Here is a 20263-nt window from a genome sequence, read left to right as displayed (position 1 = left end):
GTGCTCCTGACAAAAATCTTTAAATGTGTTTGATTGCAATGTACAGCCCCAGATTGCAGAGAGGTGTCATATAATGTATAATATACACAAAAAATCCTGAATTCCAAATACACTTGGTCCTGAGGCTTTGGATGAAGGGATGGAGCGGTGAAGTGTCCCCACACGTGTCACAGGTCTGGACCAGAAGGAGGCTCCTGATCCCAGGAAAGGTGGAGGGGTGGGCTTTCCTCACAGAATTTGGCAGAGGGTTCTGCTTATGTGACTTTTACACTATAGAGCAAACAACTCTGCTAGGTGCTGGCGATTCAAAGATGTAGGAGCCCCAGGACCCTCTTCCTCCAGCCCAAGGACCAATGGAGGAGGCAAAGGGCACATGAGAGGTTTGAGAGGGAGGAGGGTTCCCTGCCTGTGGAGGGTACGCAAGTCATCTCCTCTAAGGGGCCTTCACCTGGAGAGGTGGTGATCACAGGTCTGACTGTCCCTTTCTGAGGGACCAAAGGCTTCAGATGTGCCACCTGGGCGCACTTTCGAAAGGTCCAGGCCAAGGGTACCGGCAGTGTGATTTGTGACAGAGAAGATGGGAGGCATGCATGCTCGTTTGAATTTCGTGTACTCATTATATATCCGGGGTCTCAGCTTCCTCACATGTAAATCGGGTGCAAGCTCTGGACTTCCCTTCACATTGACCCTCGCTACCCTTCAGCACTGAAAGCCAGGATCCCATCTTTCCAGCGTGGTAGCAAGTTTAACCTGTGGGTCTGCAGAGCAGAAAGTGTTGCAGAGCAGGAGCTGGCATGAGGCAGCCAGATCCCAGGGGGTAGGTTTTATAAAAAGGGCCACAGGCTGGGATGGTCACAGACCCAGGTTTGGACTGGGGGCTGCGAGAGCGCAGGGAGTCGCAGACTAAGCCTGGGCGAGGGGACAAGGGAGGTGGGGCACGGTGTTGGACAGTGAGCACGGTGCCTCAGACAGATGGAGGGGAGGGCGTGGCACCCAGGCCGCGGCCGCGGGTAGGGGGGCGCCCGGGTCCCCGCCCCCGCGGGCCGCGCCGGGTCGCGCGTGGGCGCGGCGGGCGCCGATTGGCTGCCGGGTGCACGGGCGGGGCGGGCGGCGGCGCGCGGAGGGCCGGTCACCCCGCAGCCCGGCCTCGGCCTTGCCGCTCGTCGCCGCGCCCCGCCCGCGCGCCCGCCGCCGCACGTCCCCCGCTGGCGGCCACCATGAGCACAGGCCTGCGGTACAAGAGCAAGCTGGCGACTCCAGGTGAGCCTGGCGCCCGCCCGCGCGCGCCTTTGTCCCCGCCGCCTGCCCGTCTCTCACTGTGTCTCTCCGTCTCTCTCCCGCCCGCCGGCCCGGAACCACTCGGACCCAACCCCGACCTGACCCCGACCCCGACCTAGCAGAGGACAAGCAGGTACGTGCGCGCCGCCGCTCACTCGGCTGGCTGTCACCTATTGTGGCACCAACGCTGCAGGCGCCCAGACGCGACCCCGCCCCCACCGGCCATCACCCCACCCTGTTGGGATAACCGATTGTCAGCTTGGGCAGTGCTGCAGTGCCTGAGGCTGCAGATGGGAGGAGTGGGCACCATACCACAAGGGCCTGGCCTCTGACCCTCGCAGCAGGACGGTGCACCCCACCCAGGATGTGGGTACTGGCCAGGTGCCTTTCTCCCATTGGACCAGCGCCTGCATCCCAGGCTGACTTGGGCTTAGGCCCTGTGCTGAGGGTTTGGAATGAACTGGTTATAGCAGGCCAGAGGCTACTGGTTATGGTAGGCCACAGGCTGGGGGACCCTGCACCACCCAGGGACTCTGGAGGCGGTGGTCTCTGTATCCACCAGCTAGCACAGAGACCCTGAACAGCCCCACAGGGAAGCCTCACCCCACTCTCTGCATCTTATGCTCTCATTCCCCCCACACCAATTTGAGTGGGTTGATCTGTGGCTAGGCGTCTTTCCCAGGCTGGGAGTCTCCAGGGCCTGGTCTGAGTCATAATGTAGCCCAGCATGGGTCTTCCAACCCAATGGGTACAAACAGGCTTGTGGCCACCCAAAGGGATTGGCTTGGTCCCCATCCTCCTGGAATGCAGGACCCAACATGGGGCTGGCCTGGGCACCAACTGTGAAACCCAGATAAGGTTGGGGTTAAACAGAGCTGGAGACCTGGAAAGTGAAGTGGGGAAGGGTAACCAGGTGGGCTGAGGGCTCTAGAACAGCCATGTTCGGGACTCTCTGGCTTGAGAACAATCATGTTTCAGGGAGAAAAGACAGGCCTAACTCTGACATCAGGGTGGCCCTGGAAGCCCTGTTGGGGATGGGGGTTCATACACCAGGTAGATGCTGGGAACCCTGAAATGCTGGCCCAGGATGAGGCAGGTGGGCGAGTGTGGCCTAGTAGGTAATGTAGGGGCTGGGAGTCATTGGCTGCCAGAGGCCAGTCTCCTGCAGAAAAACACCCTGCCCTGGGAGTGAGAGGCCCGTAGGGAGGGGCCCCATCAACCTCACTCTGCCAGTGAGGGGCTCCCCAGGGAGCCCAGGCTGGGGACTTGCCTCCCCATCATGGGCAGGTCAGACAATGCCTGAAATGCAGGGACACAAGCTGCCAGGCCATTGTTTGAGGGAGAAGGAGGGAAGGCCTGGGATACCAACCCCCATGGCTTATCCTGGGCCTACAATCACATGGAGTCACAGGGCTAAGCAGTTGCTGCCCAGCACCACCCAGGGACCCCTCCAGCAGGATGTGAGTGCCTTCAGGCCTCTGTATGTCCCCCATCTTGAAGTCAGCTGGGCCAGCTTCACCCATCCCCTGCCCATAGGACCTGAAGGAGGGGGCACCATGCAGCCAGAGGGGGAGACATGGGAGCAGGGCCAGGGAGCCAGGTGTTTGTGGCCGGCTTCTATGGGCCTGGGTGGGGGAGCAAATGTGGCTTCACTGTTACTGTTGTATTACTGAGCTGCAGCCTGTCCACATTCTGTGAAAGGGGGTGACGGGAGCTCTGGTGGCTCTCTGTGCTTCCACTCCATCTCAGGCAGCAGGGATGGCTCTAGTGGCCCTCTGTGCCCCCTCCCCCAACCCCCACCCAGTCTCAGGCAGTGATGGAGGCTCTGTTGGCTCTGGTGACTGCTTCCAGGGCTGACTCGGGTGATTCTAAGAATGGAAATGCCTCGAGAGTCTCAGGCTCCAGGAGGAGGTGGGCACAGCTGTGTCTAGGGCTTGGGAAGCCCTGAGGAGAATTTGCTGTGTGCTTCAGGACCAGAGAAAGGGGGTGGCAGGGCACCTTCCTCGGGGCTCCCCCAGGGAGTCCACAGGCTCTGTTTGGGCACAGTTGGGTGACGGGAGTGAGACTCTCACCCGCCTGACCTGTGCCTCCCAGAGGCTGTGCCTTACCAGTGGGAGAAATGAAGCTATCTGAGAGCCACAAGCTCTGTTAGACACCAGGCTGTGGAGTACTGAGGCTCCCTCTCAGCCTGAGCCCAGACCCAGGTCTGTTTGTCTTCCTGGAGATGCCCTGGGCTCGAGGTGCCAGTTTTCTGGGTTGTTGGGCTGAAGGCCATGTCTAAAGTAGACTCAACCCAGAGGCCTGCAGGTCAGCAGGGCCAGTGAGGAGGATTTCTTGGAGCAAGGACTGCGGGCTTGTCTGGAAGAGCTGGGGGTCCTGTGGCTTCCCCCACTCTCCTCTCAAAAGAAAGCTGTGGGCCCACTCCCAGGTGCCAGCGGCTCCTGACCCCACAGCAACGCCACAAGCCTGAACAAGGGGACAGAGGCTCCTCAACGAGGGGCGGCAGGGGGACAGCTGAGGCACTGATTATCCCTACTGACACACATAGCCTAGAGGACACGTCTCTTTATACCCTAGCTACTTGCCAGACCGCCCTTCCTGGCTAGCTTGCACTGTCTTGTTCAGATTCTAGTGAGGTACTAGAGGGATAATGAGGATTTGGTGGCTCAGAAGACCACTGTGGTCCCTGGGGTGGCCCCATGGGGAGAAGGCTAAGCTGGGAGCTCTCCAGTACCCATGCACCCAATTCTGTGGGTCAGAGCAGGCAGAGAAGCCCAAAGGGTGCCTGCAGGAAGGGGGACCCACTCCACACACCCCCACCTCTGCTGCCAAGGCTTTCTGAGGATAGTCATGGCAGTGCATGGGTGGCCTTCAGGTTTGTAGAGCGACATGCTGGCCGCAGCTTCCAAGTTTCCAGAGGTAGAGCAGGGTAGGTGGCTAATGCCCTGACTGGCTCCTTCCTGCTCCAAGTCTCCGAGGGCCTGGGTGAGGTAGTTAGAGCAGGGGCGGAGGAGCAGGTCCAGGCTGAGGTGGTTGGCTCTGATTCATGGGAAAGGTGGACTCTGTCCTCGCCCGGTTTTCCCATATGTCGGGGTGGGGTGGGGGTGGGGGTTACGCCTGTTAAGTAGACACACACACACACACACACACACACACACACACACACACGGGAAGGGGCAGTGCTGGGAGGGGTCGCCCGGTTTTCCCATATGTCGGGGTGGGGTGGGGGTGGGGGTTACGCCTGTTAAGTAGACACACACACACACACACACACACACACACACACACACGGGAAGGGGCAGTGCTGGGAGGGGTGTGCCCGTGGGCAGTCCGGCCGCCGTGACATAGCTGGTGGTTTTCAGGCGGAGTCTGCGAGGAAAGCAGAGTGCACGGGCTGGTCCCGCGTAGGTGCGCGTGGGGCAGGGGAACGGCCTTTTGGCGCCCTCTGGCGGACGGAAGCTACACTGCGCCTCTGGAGGGGTGGGCTGCAGCGGTCACAGTTCCCCGCCCCCACCACCGGCCTGCCTGTGGGATCCCGCCTCTCCTTTCCCCACTTTACGCCAGTTGTCCTGACGCTTGGACTGATGCTGCGGATCCGGCAGCGGGGTCCCTGTCCTCGCCCCGTGCCCCCACGCCTGTGCTCGGCCCTGCCCTCCGCGGCAGCTTTCCGGTGGCTCCGCCCGCGGCCCAATTTCCAGGCGACTGTTTCCCGGCGACGGCGGGTGGGGCGGTCTCTGCGCGGAGCCCCGCCTCTGGTTCGCGTGCACAGCGGGGCAGGCTGTGGCTGCGACGCCGCGCGTCTCAGGGCGGGTCCGCAGAGGCAGGGGGATGGCTCGCAAGGCCTCCGGGGTCGGTGGCACCCCGGGTGGGCCACGTCCGATCTCCTGGCTTCAGTTATTGTGTTCCTAAAACGGGAACGAGAGCAGGGCTTCGAGGCACTACCGCATCTAAGTCCCTCGAGAACTCCAGGCCCGTGTTGGCCTGGCCCGGTCTGGGGTCCGAAGGCGCCAGCAGGGTCTGGGGGGGAGTCGCTGCGATGGACTCCTTGGCAGCCCCCCAGGACCGCCTGGTGGAACAGCTGCTCTCGCCGCGGACCCAGGCTCAGAGGCGGCTCAAGGTGTGTGTGGAGAGGGGAGTGGAATGTGGGTCAGTGTGTGTGCTCCTGCTAGGGCCAGGCCCCAGGGCTCTGGGATGTGACAGGGGCCAGCAGGGCCAGGGTCCACAAGGGGTGGGTCCCCGCCGCCGGGGGAGGCTCAGCGCCGGCATCTATAAATAGCCCCTTCTCCAACGTTGCTGCAACCAGCCACCCCCGCGGCTGGATCCGGGCCACACGGGGGCCTCCCACCCCCTGGTACACTTGGGAGGGGTGAGTAATGAGGCTGGCCTTCTCCTGCCTGTGAAGGGCCTGGGGCATGTCCAAAGGGTCTTGGTTTTTGTGCCTGCTTTTCACCACTCAAGGGAGGACATTGCCTGTGTCTGTGCGGCTGGACATCTCCCCCTCCACACAGACAGACTAGGGACCCTGCAAAGCCCCTCCCTGAGGCCGGGCAAGGGTCCCTCCACCAGCTACTCCCTGACCTGCTTTCCCACCTCCAGGCCTTTGCCCACAGGCCCTCACCCCCTATCTGCTGTTGAAATGCCCAACCCTAGGGACTCTGTCCTCTGCTACCACCTTACCTGAGCTGAACAGTGGACAGGGTATGGGGCTGCCCAGGAGCCCTAGGGTACCCCTGACCTATCTTGCCCCTGCCGCTCAGGATATCGACAAGCAGTACGTGGGCTTTGCCACACTGCCCAACCAGGTGCACCGAAAGTCAGTGAAGAAAGGCTTCGATTTCACACTCATGGTAGCTGGTGAGTGCGCCAGACTCCCAGGTGGGGTGGCTGGGGCCACTGGCAGGCCAGGCTCTTTTGGGGCCTCAGACCCAATCTGACTTCAGTATACCTGTGGGCAGGTGAGTCGGGTCTGGGGAAGTCCACACTGGTCCACAGCCTCTTCTTGACCGACCTGTACAAGGACCGGAAGCTTCTCAGTGCTGAGGGTGAGTGGACCCTGAGCTGCCCTGCACTAGTTCACCATGCCCTCCTGTGTGACCAGTCGAAGGGTGCCCTTCCAGTTCCAGCCCCTTCCTCTCTCCCACAACATGGGTCTTCTGTTCAGGATCCCAGAGAAGTGACCCAACCACAGTCAGGGCCAGGGCCAAAAACTAGGATGGCTGAGAACAGGATCCTGGCTGCTCAGGGTTGGGGGTAAGGGTCAAAGTGGCTCCTTCAAACCATGTCTCCTTCCCTACAGAGCGCATCAGCCAGACAGTAGAGATCCTGAAGCACACAGTGGACATCGAGGAGAAGGGCGTCAAGCTAAAGCTCACCATCGTGGATACACCCGGCTTTGGGGACGCTGTGAACAACTCTGAGTGGTGAGGAAGGCCTGACTGGGGGGCAGTTACTGCCCAGGCTGACCCAGCCTCCCCCTGGTGCCAGCATGCTGCCTTCAGAGCCTGGCCTCATGCACCCCTTGCCCACAGCTGGAAACCCATTACTGACTATGTAGACCAGCAGTTTGAGCAGTATTTCCGGGATGAAAGTGGCCTCAACCGCAAGAACATCCAAGACAACCGGGTACACTGCTGCCTGTACTTCATCTCTCCGTTCGGGCACGGGTGCGTGACTGTCTTTGGGCCAGGGGCCACCCACCTCCACAGAGAGTCACCCAAGCCCCCATAGCCATCCCCTCCCATAACTCTCCCCCACATTTCCCTGCTCTACTGTCACCCCCACCAGCCCCTCACTATCCTCGCTGCTCCCTGCAGGCTGCGGCCAGTAGACGTGGGTTTCATGAAGGCTCTGCACGAGAAGGTGAACATTGTGCCCCTCATTGCCAAAGCTGACTGTCTGGTCCCCAGTGAGATCCGGAAGCTGAAGGAGCGGGTGAGTCTGTGTGGCAGCGGGGCCTGTCCCAGGACTGGGGCTGAGAGCACCAGGTTCAGAGCACCTGGGTGCCACCAAACTGGGCCCAGGGGACCTTTAGTTCCTCATCTGACATCCCTGCCCCACACAGATCCGAGAGGAGATTGACAAGTTCGGGATCCATGTGTACCAGTTCCCTGAGTGTGACTCAGACGAGGACGAGGACTTCAAACAGCAGGATCGAGAACTGAAGGTGAGCATACAGCCCAGTGAGAAGGAGGGAACTAAAATCCAGTTCACATGGGGCTCAGAGGAAGGCTGAGTGCCCAGGCCCAACTTGGGGGGGTGGGATAGCAGTCTTTAATCTGGGCAGTAGTCTTTTCACCTAGCCTGAGAGGATAGGGTCGCAAATGTTCCTGCCTGGCTTATGTATTTGGATCTCTCGTGGTTACGAAGCTCTTGCCAGGACCCAAAGGAACAGCTGCTGGCCAGTCCCCCACCCTAACCCTGTTCCCCAGTCTTCTCATGAGTCACCAAGAAAAGAGCCCGGCGAGTAGCCACTGGGCTCTGTATATACTGGCTTCCAGAAATCTGTACAACAGAGGGTGGGGGTGGCTTTGAGTACCCCAGCAGCTAGAGTGGTTGTGATCAAGCCCAAGCTGGGGACAGATGGTTACAAAGCCAGAAGGTCAGGCAGGCTCTTATTCCCAACCAAAGTCAGCAGGGCATTACTAGGAGGCTTAGGCTCACTCCCAGGTCCTAGGATGTAAGCTGTATCAGCTCTGGCCTCAGCCAGAAGCAGAGAGGCCAGAAAGGGGTGTGTAGGGGAGTGACTCCAGCATCTTTTTGGGAAGAGGTCATTAATGGTGATGCTGATCTGGCACTGAGTGCCCATGCCCCTTTCCAACCACTAACCCCATACCCATACTAATTGGGCGTGAGCCCTTGCACCTGCTCCTCCCCAGGAGAGCGCACCCTTCGCAGTTATTGGCAGCAACACGGTGGTGGAGGCCAAGGGACAGCGAGTCCGGGGGCGACTGTACCCCTGGGGGATCGTGGAGGGTGAGTCCATGCGTAGGGCACAGTGTGCTAGGTGGGAAGGCTCCTGTGGGCTGGCGCCCCACCCACTTCCCACTCCCACCCTGCAGTGGAGAACCAGGCGCACTGCGACTTCGTGAAGCTGCGCAACATGCTCATCCGCACACACATGCATGACCTCAAAGATGTGACATGCGACGTGCACTACGAGAACTACCGCGCACACTGCATCCAGCAGATGACCAGGTGTGTCAACCATCCCGCCCCAAATCCGGATGTGCATCCTGTGACCTCATGCATCTCTGTAACCAGACCTTGTCCTGGCCTCCCACCCAGACTTGAACCTTGCCCCAGCCCCCAAATCGGCTCCCCAGCACCTGGTGTGTGTCCCCCCGCCGCCCGCCGCCCCAACCAGTCCCAGTTGTGAGAGCTCAGGAGGGCAGCCTTGGTAGTAGCAGGGTAGAGGTTGAACCTCCCAGCAGCACTGTTTCTCTTGTCCCCCCTGCAGCAAACTGACCCAGGACAGCCGCATGGAGAGCCCCATCCCCATCCTGCCACTGCCCACTCCAGACACTGAGACGGAGAAGCTTATCAGGATGAAGGATGAGGAGGTTGGTGAAGCGTGATGGGGGGGGGGCAATGGAGGGAGAAGTAAAGGCTAGGGGGTGGGGACTGAGCCAGGACCTTCCGTCTCATTTCTCTCCCCACTTCTTTTGTTCCTGCCCCACTCCCCAGCTGAGGCGCATGCAGGAGATGCTGCAGAAGATGAAGCAGCAAATGCAGGACCAGTGACCCCGCCCCAGCCCCACATTGCCATGGATATATACTGCCAGTTTCCAGACTGGCCCTTCCTACCCCTGGACCCCAACTGGCCTGGACTGGACCCTGGATTAATCTGGATCTCTGACAGGCCTGGACACAACCCCAGTCCCAGAGTGGCCTAGACCCGGACTGTTTCCCACCTGACCCAGAGACACGGGGTGACAGCCCCCAGCCAACCCTAATTTATTCTCAGCAACAGCCCCTCCCCTCATTTGTATGTTCCCGTGGGGTCTGAGCAATGGCCCACTTCTGGCCTTGAGGGAGGAGCTAGGTTGGGCTGTGACTTTTGAGATTTTACCCCCACCCCAGAAGGTCACAGCACTCAAACTCCAGGCCCTACTCAGGCAGGCAGGTAAACCAAGGCAGAAAGGGGAAGCAGATACCCGGGGTCTCAGACCTATTCCCCCACTCCTGTGCCACAGCACAGACTAGAGCGCTGTGTTCCCTGCTCCTGTGGGCCACCCAGCATATGCTGAGGCCTCACTTTGTGTGGATGTGGACCAGGTCCTCTCTTCCCTCCCTATCCTGTAGCTCAGTGGGGGGGGAGGGGGGGACAGACACTTAGAATCTCTCCAGACCTAAGGAGGCCAGCCAGCTGCAGGCAAGGATGGTGGGGGCTGGAATGCCAGAGATAGCCTACGCTTCTCCCCCACCCTACGGTTTGTGGAGGGTTCCAGGAGCAGTGGACTGTGGGCCATCCCCTGGCAATACTCATGCCCAGATTGCTGCTCCCTGCCTGTGGCTGGGGGTCCCTCTCCCCAGCAGCATTGTTGCCCTGGGTTCCCTAGCCCTTGTCCCTGGCCCCCCACCATCCCTCTACCCGCATGAACCCTTTCCCAAGCCCCATTCTCCAGTTTTGTTAAGTTGTGAATGCCGTCCTGTCCTGGTGACAGGAGAACAATGTTGGTGAACGTCACTGCCCGTGTTCGAGTGCTCCTTGCGCCCCTGGGAGCTAGTGGGGGCGGAAGCGCGGGCTGCGCTGGCCCTGGCGATAGCGCTCTATCGGCGGCCGCAGCGCCCGTCCCGGCAGCCTTGGGGTTATTTCTGGCGGGACGGCAATGGCTGTGGTCGGTGTACCGGTAGCGAGGGGTCTGGCAGGGGCGGGTCGGCCTTATCGCCTGGTTCTCCGCAAACGTCTCCAGCTCCAGAGCAAGCTGGGCCATCGTCCTCTCACCATGGGCTCTGGTGAGTCTGGTGGCTGGGCCAGGCCACTCCCTGAGAAGAGTCGGGTTGGGAGGTGCTCCAGTCGTTTTGGCTACAGTACGGGAGATTGGGGTCAGACAGAGGAAACTTCAGCCAGTGCCCGCGTAGTCTGGGTGGCGCTTGCGGGTAATGGGGGGAGGGGGGCGGGTCTCCGGGGCTGGAGTCAGACCGGGCATTCCAGGGGCTTAAGGCCCCATTCAGGTGCCCAGCGGGCCACCCAGCTCACCGCGGCGCTTCCTTTCCAGGGCCGCGTGGAGCGCTGAGCTTTTTGCTCCTGCTGCTCGCGCCGCCGAGCCGCCCGGCTGCAGGCTGCCCCGCGCCGTGTCACTGTGCCGGGACGCGTGTGGACTGTGGGCGCCGCGGGCTGACGTGGGCCTCGCTGCCGGTCGCCTTCCCACCGGACACAACAGAACTGGTGCTGACAGGCAACAACTTGACGGCGCTGCCGCTGGGGCTGCTGGACGAATTGCCGGTGTTGCGCGCGGTACACCTGGGCGCCAACCCCTGGCGCTGCGACTGCCGCTTGGTGCCGCTGCGCGCCTGGCTGGCCGGCCGGCCGGAACGCGCGCTCTACCGCAACCTGCGCTGCGCCGCGCCCCCAGCGCTGCGCGACCGCCTATTGCCTTACCTGACCGAGCAGGAGCTTCGCGCTGCCTGCTCGCCTGGCGTGCTCTGCTGGGGGACTCTGGTGGCACAGCTGGTGCTGCTGGGCCTCGGGCTGCTGCATGCGCTGCTGCTGGCGCTGCTGCTGCGCCGCCTGCGGAGGCTGCGCGCCCGTGCTGCGCACCGCCTGTCGCTGACCGCCCCGCTAGTGGCGGAGCCGGCCGAAGGCAGCGAGTCCTGAAAGGAGCGGACTGGCGCTGAGCAAAGCAGCCCGCCAATTCGACAGGTCCCCGTACCGAAGAGCCCTCGCCCTAACCTGGACTCACTCTCCTCCACCCAGGCACCACCTCCCATGCCCGCCACCCACTGCAGGCCCCGGTTCACGGTTGTCCAACTGCTGCAAGCCGGCCGCTAACGTGGCGACCCCAAACCCTGGACGCTTAGGCAGGTCCAAGGGGCTAACTGCAGCCCAGACCATGCAGGGTCCCTCGTGTCAAATTCCAGTGCCGAATAAACCCTTCTGGGGATCTGACCAGTTTCTACACCCACGACCTGTAAACCTTCTTCCCCAAACCACAGGAAAAGTTCTGAGAAGCAGCTCAAGGGGACATACATCTCCATTCACCCCACATAACCTCTGAACTCCCTAGTCACTGACTCACAGAAGTTCAAGTGGGAAGGAACACTTTGACACACTGTAGGGAAGTGAGGACACTGGGAAGTAGGAACACTGAGGACAGTGTGGGCAGTGAGTACTCTATGGAGAGAGTGAGGACATTGTGGGGACAGTGAAGACACTGAGACAGAGGAGACTGGGGCACTGTCTCACTTTGAGGACAGTGAGAATACAGTGAAGAGGAGGACACTGGGGACAAGTGAGGGCACTATAAGGATACTTTGGGACCATGAGGACACTGGGGAGGAGGACACTGTGAACAGTGAGGACCCTATTGGGTAGTCAGGACACTGTGGGGAGTGAGAACCAGGGGCACTGAGGACATTATAGGGTAGTGAGAACTGTGGGAACCGCAAGGACATTGTGGGGATAGTGAGGACACTAGGGAGTAATAACACTGTGGGGACAGCAAAAACTGTGGGGACAGTGGAGATATTGCAGGGCAGTATTGTGAGAGAGAGGGCATGCTCTGAAAGGCAGTTTCTGGGGTCAGTGAAGGGCCTTGAGGTGGCTCTGAGGACAGTTCAGTGTGTAAGGTTTCCCTGGTGACAGTCTCAGAGCGGTAGGGGATAAATTGGGGATAGTGAGGACCGTCTGGTGGCATACCTCTGGAACTCCTGGGGCATCTAGTGAGAAGCTCTGGGGGGATGGTGGGGCGAAACCCAAGCCATGCGAGGTGGGGTCCATGGAAGGACCCTGCAGGGGTAAATGGGCACCAAGGGGCGGAAGGAATCATGTCTTCCTCTTGCTGCGGCTCACTGCAGGAAGGTGCTTCTGACTAAACAGACCAGCCAGGGGCTTCTCAGGGCCTTAAGTCACGCCTGACCCTCAGCTATTGGGGACTCCACTGTGGGCACCCCAGTGCTACACAGGCTGCTTATAGGGGACCCAGGGTGCCCAAATGAGGAACTGGTGTGTCCCAACTCCTGCCCAGATGTGACCTCCACCTGTATGGTCCTGTGAACAATGAAGGCTACTCCTTGGACCCCAAACAGGACCCCAGTGGAGCCTCAGGCCTGGGCCTCAGCCGCCTGGCACAGGAAGGCCCAGGCCCCCACTGACCGGGTCGGGGAGGCTGCCACTGACATGGCCTTTGTCCTGGCCTTTGTAGGACAAGACGGATGACTCTCCGGTTGGGCTGATGCTATCTTGGGGCTACTGGTGGGACGTGAGGCAGGAGCCACCCTTGCCTTTGTAGGCAGGTGCGAGGCATCCGGCTGTCCTTCCAGGCTTATCACCACATCGGAGACAGTGACCCCTTTGTACAAATGAACTGCCACACTGCCCTCCCCAGCAGTGGCCCAGCACCCCCAGAGCCAGGTTGGGGTCAGAGGTGATGGTCCTTCCACAGTAAGGTACACAGGCAACTTCCTAAACCCAGTCTCAACATGGTGCAGGAAGAGGGCATCCTCCTAATTTCCAGAGGAGGAAACCAGTGCCCACAAATGGATCTTCTGCTGAACCTAGAGTTTCCTTTGTGGCTGAGACCAGGCCCCTGGGGACCTCCTCTTTCTTCCTCACAGAAGCCCTCAAGAGGAAAAATGCAGGGCCCAGGAGGAAGTAGCCTTGGGGGTCCTAGGTGACCTTAGCTAAGACAAGTAGGCTTCCCTGGGTGGTGGGATCAGGCCTCAAAAGGAGCTGTGGGGGGTGGTCAGCAAGAGCCCAGCTCCTCTGCTCACTGCCCACAGGCTTGAGGGCTCCTGGGCCAGTGCCCAGAGGAGAAGGTGGGCATGGGGGCCCTGAAGGGGAAGGATGGAGGAAAGAGGCTGGCAGTACAGTGTGGTCACACATAAGGAAGAACTTCCCATGTGCTGGTGGATGGGGCAGCTGAACCCCATGGTGCTTCTAGGATTCGCCCTCCCCTCTTGTCAGTTCTCCATGACTTAGACTTGCTCCCTGCCAAGGTACTGACCACAGGGGAATACTGGCCTGGCCTCGGTGGCTGATCTTCTTCAGGCTGCCTGGGAGCCCCCAGTCCTAATCCTGACCCTGAGCTGACCCTCTATGCACTGACCCTGGGGCCTCAGCCTCCAAGGAGTGTGGGGAAGTGGAAGTGGATGGTCCCAGCTCAGTGCCCCTGAATGGCCCTATTCAGGGAGGAAGAACATAGATCCCTCCCCCCAGACCAGGAGGCCTACTATGCCCCTCACCCCAGTGTTGTCCTCCATCTCATGGAAAATGCATCAATTCCAGGGCCCTTTCCCCACTGACAGGCTGGTCCACTCTGTGGTCTCAGACTCCTTCCAGATGGGAACAGGTTGGGGTCCATTCAAAGGGCCTGCTCAGCTCACTCCCATCTCCAGCTGTCAAGCTGACTGCTCAGGGCCCCACTGCCCTGCAGCCCAAGGGTTCTCCCACAACACCTCTGGTTCCCCAGCTGCCCTGGACTCCCAGGACCCTCCACCTTCCATCAGGGCCCAGCTTTGATGTTCCCACCCAGTCAATGTCTCTGAAACTTTCTTTGTCCCTTCCTGCTGTAATTATGCCCACATTATTCAAACCTCCACTCGAGCACGTACTCATCAGGGAGCTTCCCGGTCCACCTCTGGTGGGACAAATGGTGCAGGACACTATGTTCAGGCTTGTGCCCCTGAGGTCTGCCAGGGCCTCAAGCCACAACCCAAGCCTGCATGCAGCCCTCTAGCAAGTGAGTGACCGGTCAAAGGGTTGGATAGAGCGAACCCCCGTAGGGCCAGATGGCATTCTCGGGGCAACACACAGCCTTGATCTCCCTCTGGGAGTCTCTGTGGCCTCCGTGAAATGGGTGGGTGCTACCCCTTACCCCACCCAGTCCAACCCTCGCGCGCCGCGACCCCGAGCATGCACCAGAGGGCGCTCACGGTCTGCAGCAACGCAGGCAGGAGGCAGGCAGTGAGATGGGCACAGGGTGCAGACAGCCAGAGTCCACGGAGAAACAGAGGCAAGAAACTGGGCACTTGCCCAGGCTGGCGGGCAGTGGATGGCCGAGAGGGACGGGCAGGTGGCACACCCTATGGAGGCGGGTAGGGGTGCGCCGAGGGCCGCTGACAGACGGGGAGGGGTGAGCTTCCCCCTCCGCCCCACTCCTCCCTCTCCCGCTTGCTGACAGCCCGTCAACCGGGAAGATAAGGGACTTCTTCCGCCGGGCGGAGGGGGGGTGGTCAGCCCAGGTGTACCCTCCGCCTTCCCGACGCCTGTTTGCTCCGAAAACACTTATTGAGCCCCTGCTGTGTGCACGGAGGAGGGGGTGGGGCAGAGCGGCTGCCGGCTCGGCAAGGAGGAGACAGCGAGGGGCTCTGCCTCGGATGCCGCCGGGTAGGAAGCCTGGAGCAGGCTCCCCAGAGGAGTGGAACAGAGGCCACTTTACGACCAACCTGGTGGTGGGGGAAGGGATGTGGGGGGTCCTCCAAGGATCCCCTCCAGCATGGTGAGGCGAGGGTGGGCCTGCTGTCGGTGCTGGCCACTCCCTGGGCGGAGACTTGAGTGAGGCTGCAGGAGGAGGCCCTGAAAGGGTCTGGGGGACAGAACCCCTGGCCACGTTTTGGTGGTGGGGGGTGCACCCGCCGACCAGACAGAGCAACAACATTGGGGTGGGTGGTGGAGCCCTGGGGGCCTATAGCTCACCGCACAGTCTGCGCCCACCCCCAGCGTTTCCGATGGAAGACAGGCAGTGGGTGATAAATCACCAGCTCCCACCCCTACCCACCCAGGCAGTCATGGGGAAGGGGGGCTGCATGGGACAGAGACAGAACCTGACGCAGAGACAGGCCTAGAGATGGAGAGACAACCACAGAGACAGACAAAGGCAGCTATGACTGGCCAGCTGACACCAGGCCGGTCCCTTTACTCAGGGTGTCTAGCCTTCCACCCCCAGGAGCCCCCTCCATCAGGCCCATCTGGAAACCAGCTGAGAGCCACCCTACTCCAGCTGACCCCCAACTGGGAGGAGGAGGGGGGAGGGAGCAAGTTCTTAGCAGCCTAACTCCTGTCCACTCTGGAGGACCATAAATCAGCAGGGAGCTCTCCCCTAACTGCCCCCCAGGCTGAGGGGGGTCTTCGGGGTCACTGGTCCTGGTGACTGGACCTGGCCTTAGCTGTGTCCCTTCCTCCTTAAACAGCCCTCAGGGCATTTGTTGGTCCCGACCTCTCTTTTTCCCTAGCACAGTCACACCCAGAGCTGTCTACACTGTCTGTACCCGATGCCGTCTACACTGGATGCACACTCTCACTGTCCTCATCCTCTCTGTCTGCAGGGGGGCATCCTGTCCTATTAGGAGACCTGTAGGCTGGCCCTGCAGGAACTGGGGTCAGGGGTCCTTTCCAGAGGTTCACTTTGCCTCAGGGGAAATGCCATCTGTGCCTCCTTCCCACCTGCCTTCCTGACACCCTCCCCCCAGGGTGCTGAGGCCAAAGGATGCTGATAGATGGGCCAGATGGGACCCCTTCCACAGGTGTGCATGCCGCCTAGGAGTCAATACTTAGTGGGCGAGGCTTGCCAGAGCCCATGGGAGTACTCCTAGGACCTACAAGGGTGAGCTTAGCACCCTCACTGTCCAGAACCCCGGTCCTAGACAGGCCAGCCTCGGTGCTCACTGCCCCAGTAGTCTGTCCTGCAGACAACCCCTCAGGGCACATGTGGCAGAGATAAGGCCACCTGTACACAAGGAAATATATGTACAGTGCCCACCATGAAATCTTTCATGACTTAAAGAGTGGTAGTGGTGGGTTGGGGACCTGCTTGTCTTGAAAGACTTTTGGAACTCTTGGGATTATGTGCCTCAGAGAGGCACTTAGTGTCCCGTGGGTTGGCCTGGGCCTCATCACGTGGATGATCCCTTTGACCCTCAGCACACACCTCCTTGAGTTGTCCTCACCCTGAGACATCTAAAGCATGGCCCAGGTGTGTCCAGAGGGGACTCCTGGGGAGTCCAGACCAAGGGAGCAGCACTCTGCTGTCAGGAGACACCTCTGCAGGGACAGGGCAGAGTGACGGGGCTGAGAGCTGTGCTGAGCTCGGGCTGTAGGAGGGAGAAGGGCAGAAGGGTACCTGAGTGTGAGCCATCACCTGATCATTCATTCATTCATTCTCAATTGTTGTTCCCAACAGTGTGCAGCCCTGTAAGTGAGGGTTGGGGGTGCAGGTCACTTGGTGCCCAGACCACCACCTAACAGAGACCTCCCTACATTCTTTCCTCTACCCCCCACCCCCCGATGGAGCCAGCTCAAGGGAACTGGCCAGCCCCCTACTTCCTGTGTCCCCCAGGGATTCATCTCACCCTATTTAAGCATGTCAGACAAATTGAGGGGCTCTGGGTCAGACAAGTGGTGGGGGAGAGGAGGCACCAGCCTTCCCAGCCCTCCCCGTCTGCCTAGGTGTTGCTCTTTCTGCCTCTGTTCCAGTCACACAGGATCCTGGGGCCATCCCCACAAGGTCACTGTGCCCCTATTGGAGTAAAGGAACCATCAGAGGTGGGAGGGTCTGGAAGGAGACACTTCAAGTTTTGCTAAAAGTACACCCCTGGAGAAATACAGGGTCCCCAAGGCAGCCAGTTATCTTGTCCAAGTGTGTGCACAGGCGTGGCATGCCCAACCCCAAGAGAGAGGCTGCAGCCTAGGGCCAGAGGTCTGGGGAAAGTGGAGATGAGGGTCCCAGGGCATAGCCAAGGCAATAGTGCTCCTAGAGGGAGGTGGTGGGTGCACATGCTTAGGAGTTTTGAGGGGGTACCTGTGAGGGGACCAAAGGCTTAGCTCTGTCATGTGTCTGCAGAGAAACCTTTTTTGATGTGATTTGTATTTGGGAGTTTGCTTTTCTCTATGCTTTGTTTATTTAAAGATGCTCTTGAAGAATTCCAGCCAGTCTTTGCACCGACTAAGGAAAGAGCTTCTGTCTAGGCAGGGCTGGGGAGAGATGGGTGCCCCTGACAACACCTGTCCCAGCATGCCCGCCAGTGCCCCTGTGTGCCCACTAAAGGTGTTTGTGGTGCTGGGGCTGCTCCGCCTTCCTGCAGGAGCACAGCCTGGGGCAGGTCTGGAACAGCACTTGAGATACAGCCCGGAGCAGGGAAAAGAGCCCATAGACATGCCATCCTAAAATGTCCATGTTGAGAGGGTGCAGAAGACCACTGACTTTCGTTATGGGAAAAGAGGTAAGACTTGTGGGAGCCCTGGCTCTCTCTCTCTTGGAAGTAAATGCCTTGTCTGGGCCCCCTCTGCTCAGGGGTGTCCCTGGTGAGGGTTCCCATGTTGGAGTCTCTGTTGCAGGTCCCTCATCTGGGGTCCCTGCTCTGCATGTCTTTTCTCTGTGGGTCTTTTCTATGGGACTCTCTGTGGGAGTTCCCAGTCTTGGGGTCTCTGATGTGGGGGTCCCTGGGTTCAGAGGTCCCTGCTCAATTCTCCAGCTGTCTGTTCTGTGTGTTCTTGGTGTGGAGGTCAATGACGCTACCTCTCCATATTTAGGGGTGCTATGATCCTGCTTCAGTTGTCTCTGGGACATTAGTCAGCCCTTTACCCCTGGGTTGGACATCTGCTGCCATCATAATACTCCCAGGGGGCCTCCTGTGCCTCTGTGGCAAGGCCAACAGGAAGAGTGGCTGGAACAGAAATGTGTCCCCCAACCATCTGTAGAAGGGCGTTGCCAGCTAAGGCTGATCCACAGCCTCTACTCCACAAAGCTCCAAGACTTGGAATGTTGTTGTGGGTCCACTACGTCCTCCCCGAATCCCTCCTGAGTCTGTCCAGAGCCCCCCCAGTCCTCTCAGTCCTCCCTGAGGCTTCCAGGAACTTGTCTGCAGTGTCGTCCCCCCCCCCATTCTCAGGCTTGGGCCTCTATGCCTGGTTGGGTCCCAGCAGATAACTGAGGTTGGCACCAGAGAAGCCTTGAGCCTGGAGGGGTCCTACAGAATCCTGGTGGACAAGGTGGACAATGGACATGCCAGTTCGCAGGTTGGCAGCAGGACTGTGAAAGGACAGGGCTGAGTCATGGCCTCGCTCCTTCAGCATCAGTGTCTGGGTTGCCAGGGCCTCCAAGACAGTTAAGCCTCAAAGCAGGTGGCACCCAAACAGGACGGAGGCACTGCCGCCCACCCTGTTCCTGTCCATCCTCATCAAGCTCACCTGTGTCCTCCATGGGCCCACTGGTCCCCTGGTCAGCTTTGCCTCCCTGTGCAGTGACTCTGGTCCCCTCTACCTGGTCCCCACATGAGCTGTCTGGGAATGGGGAAGAGTCTGCACACACACTCACATACATGCACAAATGCACGTGTACACACATGCACATGCACAAGTATATGTGAACACGAGCACACACAAAACATGCACACATACGTGCACATCCATATATGTACATACATATGCAAACACACATGCCCACACAAGTATTCAGAGATCCTTCCTGTGTTCCCTTTCTTGGGTCTGATGCCTCTGAAGGTATGGGTCTAACACGAGGCTAACCACACACGCTCTGAGTGGCATGCCCGTTGAGTGTCCCCAGCATGCTCTGCCACCTTCTGATGCATGAGCGTACATAATCGCACCACTGCATGTGGGGGAGGGTTATACAGGGTGGGGAAAAAGTAGGTTCACAGTTGTGAGGACATGACACAGTTCATTCTTGTATTATTATTCGTCAATTGTATTATTTTCCATATGAACAAGTGTAAACCTACTTTGTCCCACCCTGTATAAGAGATGCACAGCCTCACCTTCCTGTATGAGCGTGTCTGTGTACCCATAGCTCTAAGAGCTTGTCTGTGTCCTCACACCTCCTGTGTGCGCGTGGCCTGCCGGCCTGCCATGCCCTGCATGCCCCCAGTGGCCACCCGTCCCTGCTCACCACGCCACGTGTACACAGAGACTTGTTTTCTCTGCCTTTCAGGCCAGGGGTACACTTGTAAATCGTGCAGTCGATGACACATTTATCCCGCAGGTGACTGGCAGTGTGAATTTATGGCTGCCCCTCCCTCCTGGCTGAGGCAGGACAGGGGCCTGGACACCCTGTAGGCAGGCACCTACAGGCTGCTCAGCCAGCTGGGCTGTCATGGCACCATGAGACCAGGACTGGGCCAGGAGGGTGTCAGGAGGCCTCTGAACCCCTGAAACCTCGGGATGCTCAGGCCAGATGGAACGCCAGAAGGCTAGGTCAGCTCTACCTGGGTCAGCGCTGAGGTGTAGGGGCTTCTAACCTGCCAGAGGCAGGGATGTCAATAGCTCAGCCTGATGCCCAACACATCCATTTACCTTCCCCACACTGTACTTCAGTCTTCTCACCTATGAAATGGGGCAGCAGCTCTAATGTGCAGGACTAGAGAGACCACTTCCCTCAGATATGGAGTTAGCCCACTCACTGCTAGGTGGGTCTGGTAGAGGCATTGAGGTTCGAGGGAGAACTGTGTGAAAGGGTGGGGACCTTGAGGGCAGCTGAGGCTGCGCACAGGGAGGGAGGCGTGGTGCTGGTGGCAAGTCAAGGCAAGAGGGCCCCTCAGAGCATGCCTGCACTGCTCTGCCTTGTAAAGGTGGGGAAACTGAGCCCAGGAAGGGGCAGAACCTCCAGACCCCAGATTCCTGCTCCCTAGTGTACAATATAAGGGACCCAGGCTGACACCCCCCCTCCCCCCCCCCCCCCCCCCCCCGTTCTGCACAGCCTCTTTCGTCCTGCAAAGTCTTCAGGTGGGGGAGGGGACAACCAGCCAGATCTGACAGGGGAGATGCTAGAGTCAGGTCCCCTGAGGCCACAGCTGAGGATGGGAGCCAGCCAGG

At 59.7% G+C, this 20263-nt stretch overlaps 2 protein-coding genes across 4 annotated transcripts; both read left to right on the top strand.

The window, feature by feature from the left end:
- The first annotated feature begins 1113 nt into the window (after positions 1-1113).
- Positions 1114-9964, top strand: SEPTIN5 (septin 5). 3 transcript variants are annotated; one of them, XM_066365368.1, is made up of 12 exons: positions 1114-1260; positions 1401-1411; positions 6036-6132; positions 6234-6320; positions 6575-6698; positions 6807-6941; positions 7092-7209; positions 7340-7441; positions 8154-8250; positions 8337-8472; positions 8735-8837; positions 8962-9964. In XM_066365368.1, the coding sequence occupies exons 1-12, from the start codon at positions 1218-1220 to the stop codon at positions 9016-9018; spliced, it is 1110 nt and encodes a 369-aa protein (XP_066221465.1). In that variant the 5' UTR covers positions 1114-1217; the 3' UTR covers positions 9019-9964. The 3 variants fall into 3 exon arrangements, with proteins under 3 accessions (XP_066221465.1, XP_066221464.1, XP_066221463.1); XM_066365367.1 differs by having other exon boundaries at positions 1398-1411; XM_066365366.1 differs by lacking the exons at positions 1114-1260; positions 1401-1411 and adding an exon at positions 5026-5395.
- A 135-nt stretch (positions 9965-10099) lies between these two features.
- On the top strand, positions 10100-11391 carry GP1BB (glycoprotein Ib platelet subunit beta). The gene is made up of 2 exons (XM_066365370.1): positions 10100-10233; positions 10497-11391. Exons 1-2 carry the CDS (start codon positions 10107-10109, stop codon positions 11093-11095), a joined length of 726 nt encoding a protein of 241 aa, XP_066221467.1. The 5' UTR covers positions 10100-10106; the 3' UTR covers positions 11096-11391.
- Positions 11392-20263: the final 8872 nt, after the last annotated feature.

The sequence above is a fragment of the Saccopteryx leptura genome, chromosome 2 (assembly GCF_036850995.1).
Source record: "Saccopteryx leptura isolate mSacLep1 chromosome 2, mSacLep1_pri_phased_curated, whole genome shotgun sequence".
NCBI lineage: Eukaryota > Metazoa > Chordata > Mammalia > Chiroptera > Emballonuridae > Saccopteryx > Saccopteryx leptura.
Note: the sequence above shows the minus strand (reverse complement) of the source record. Positions and strands in the feature narration are given on the sequence as shown.

Excerpts from the sequence above, each read along its gene's own strand:
- SEPTIN5 (XM_066365366.1), top strand. The coding sequence starts at position 5,315 with ATGGACTCCTTGGCAGCCCCCCAGGACCGCCTGGTGGAACAGCTGCTC. Across the intron at positions 6,699-6,806 it reads GCTGTGAACAACTCTGAGTG|CTGGAAACCCATTACTGACT; the intron begins GTGAGGAAGGCC and ends CCTTGCCCACAG. Across the intron at positions 7,210-7,339 it reads TCCGGAAGCTGAAGGAGCGG|ATCCGAGAGGAGATTGACAA; the intron begins GTGAGTCTGTGT and ends TGCCCCACACAG.
- GP1BB (XM_066365370.1), top strand. The coding sequence starts at position 10,107 with ATGGCTGTGGTCGGTGTACCGGTAGCGAGGGGTCTGGCAGGGGCGGGT. Across the intron at positions 10,234-10,496 it reads TCCTCTCACCATGGGCTCTG|GGCCGCGTGGAGCGCTGAGC; the intron begins GTGAGTCTGGTG and ends CTTCCTTTCCAG.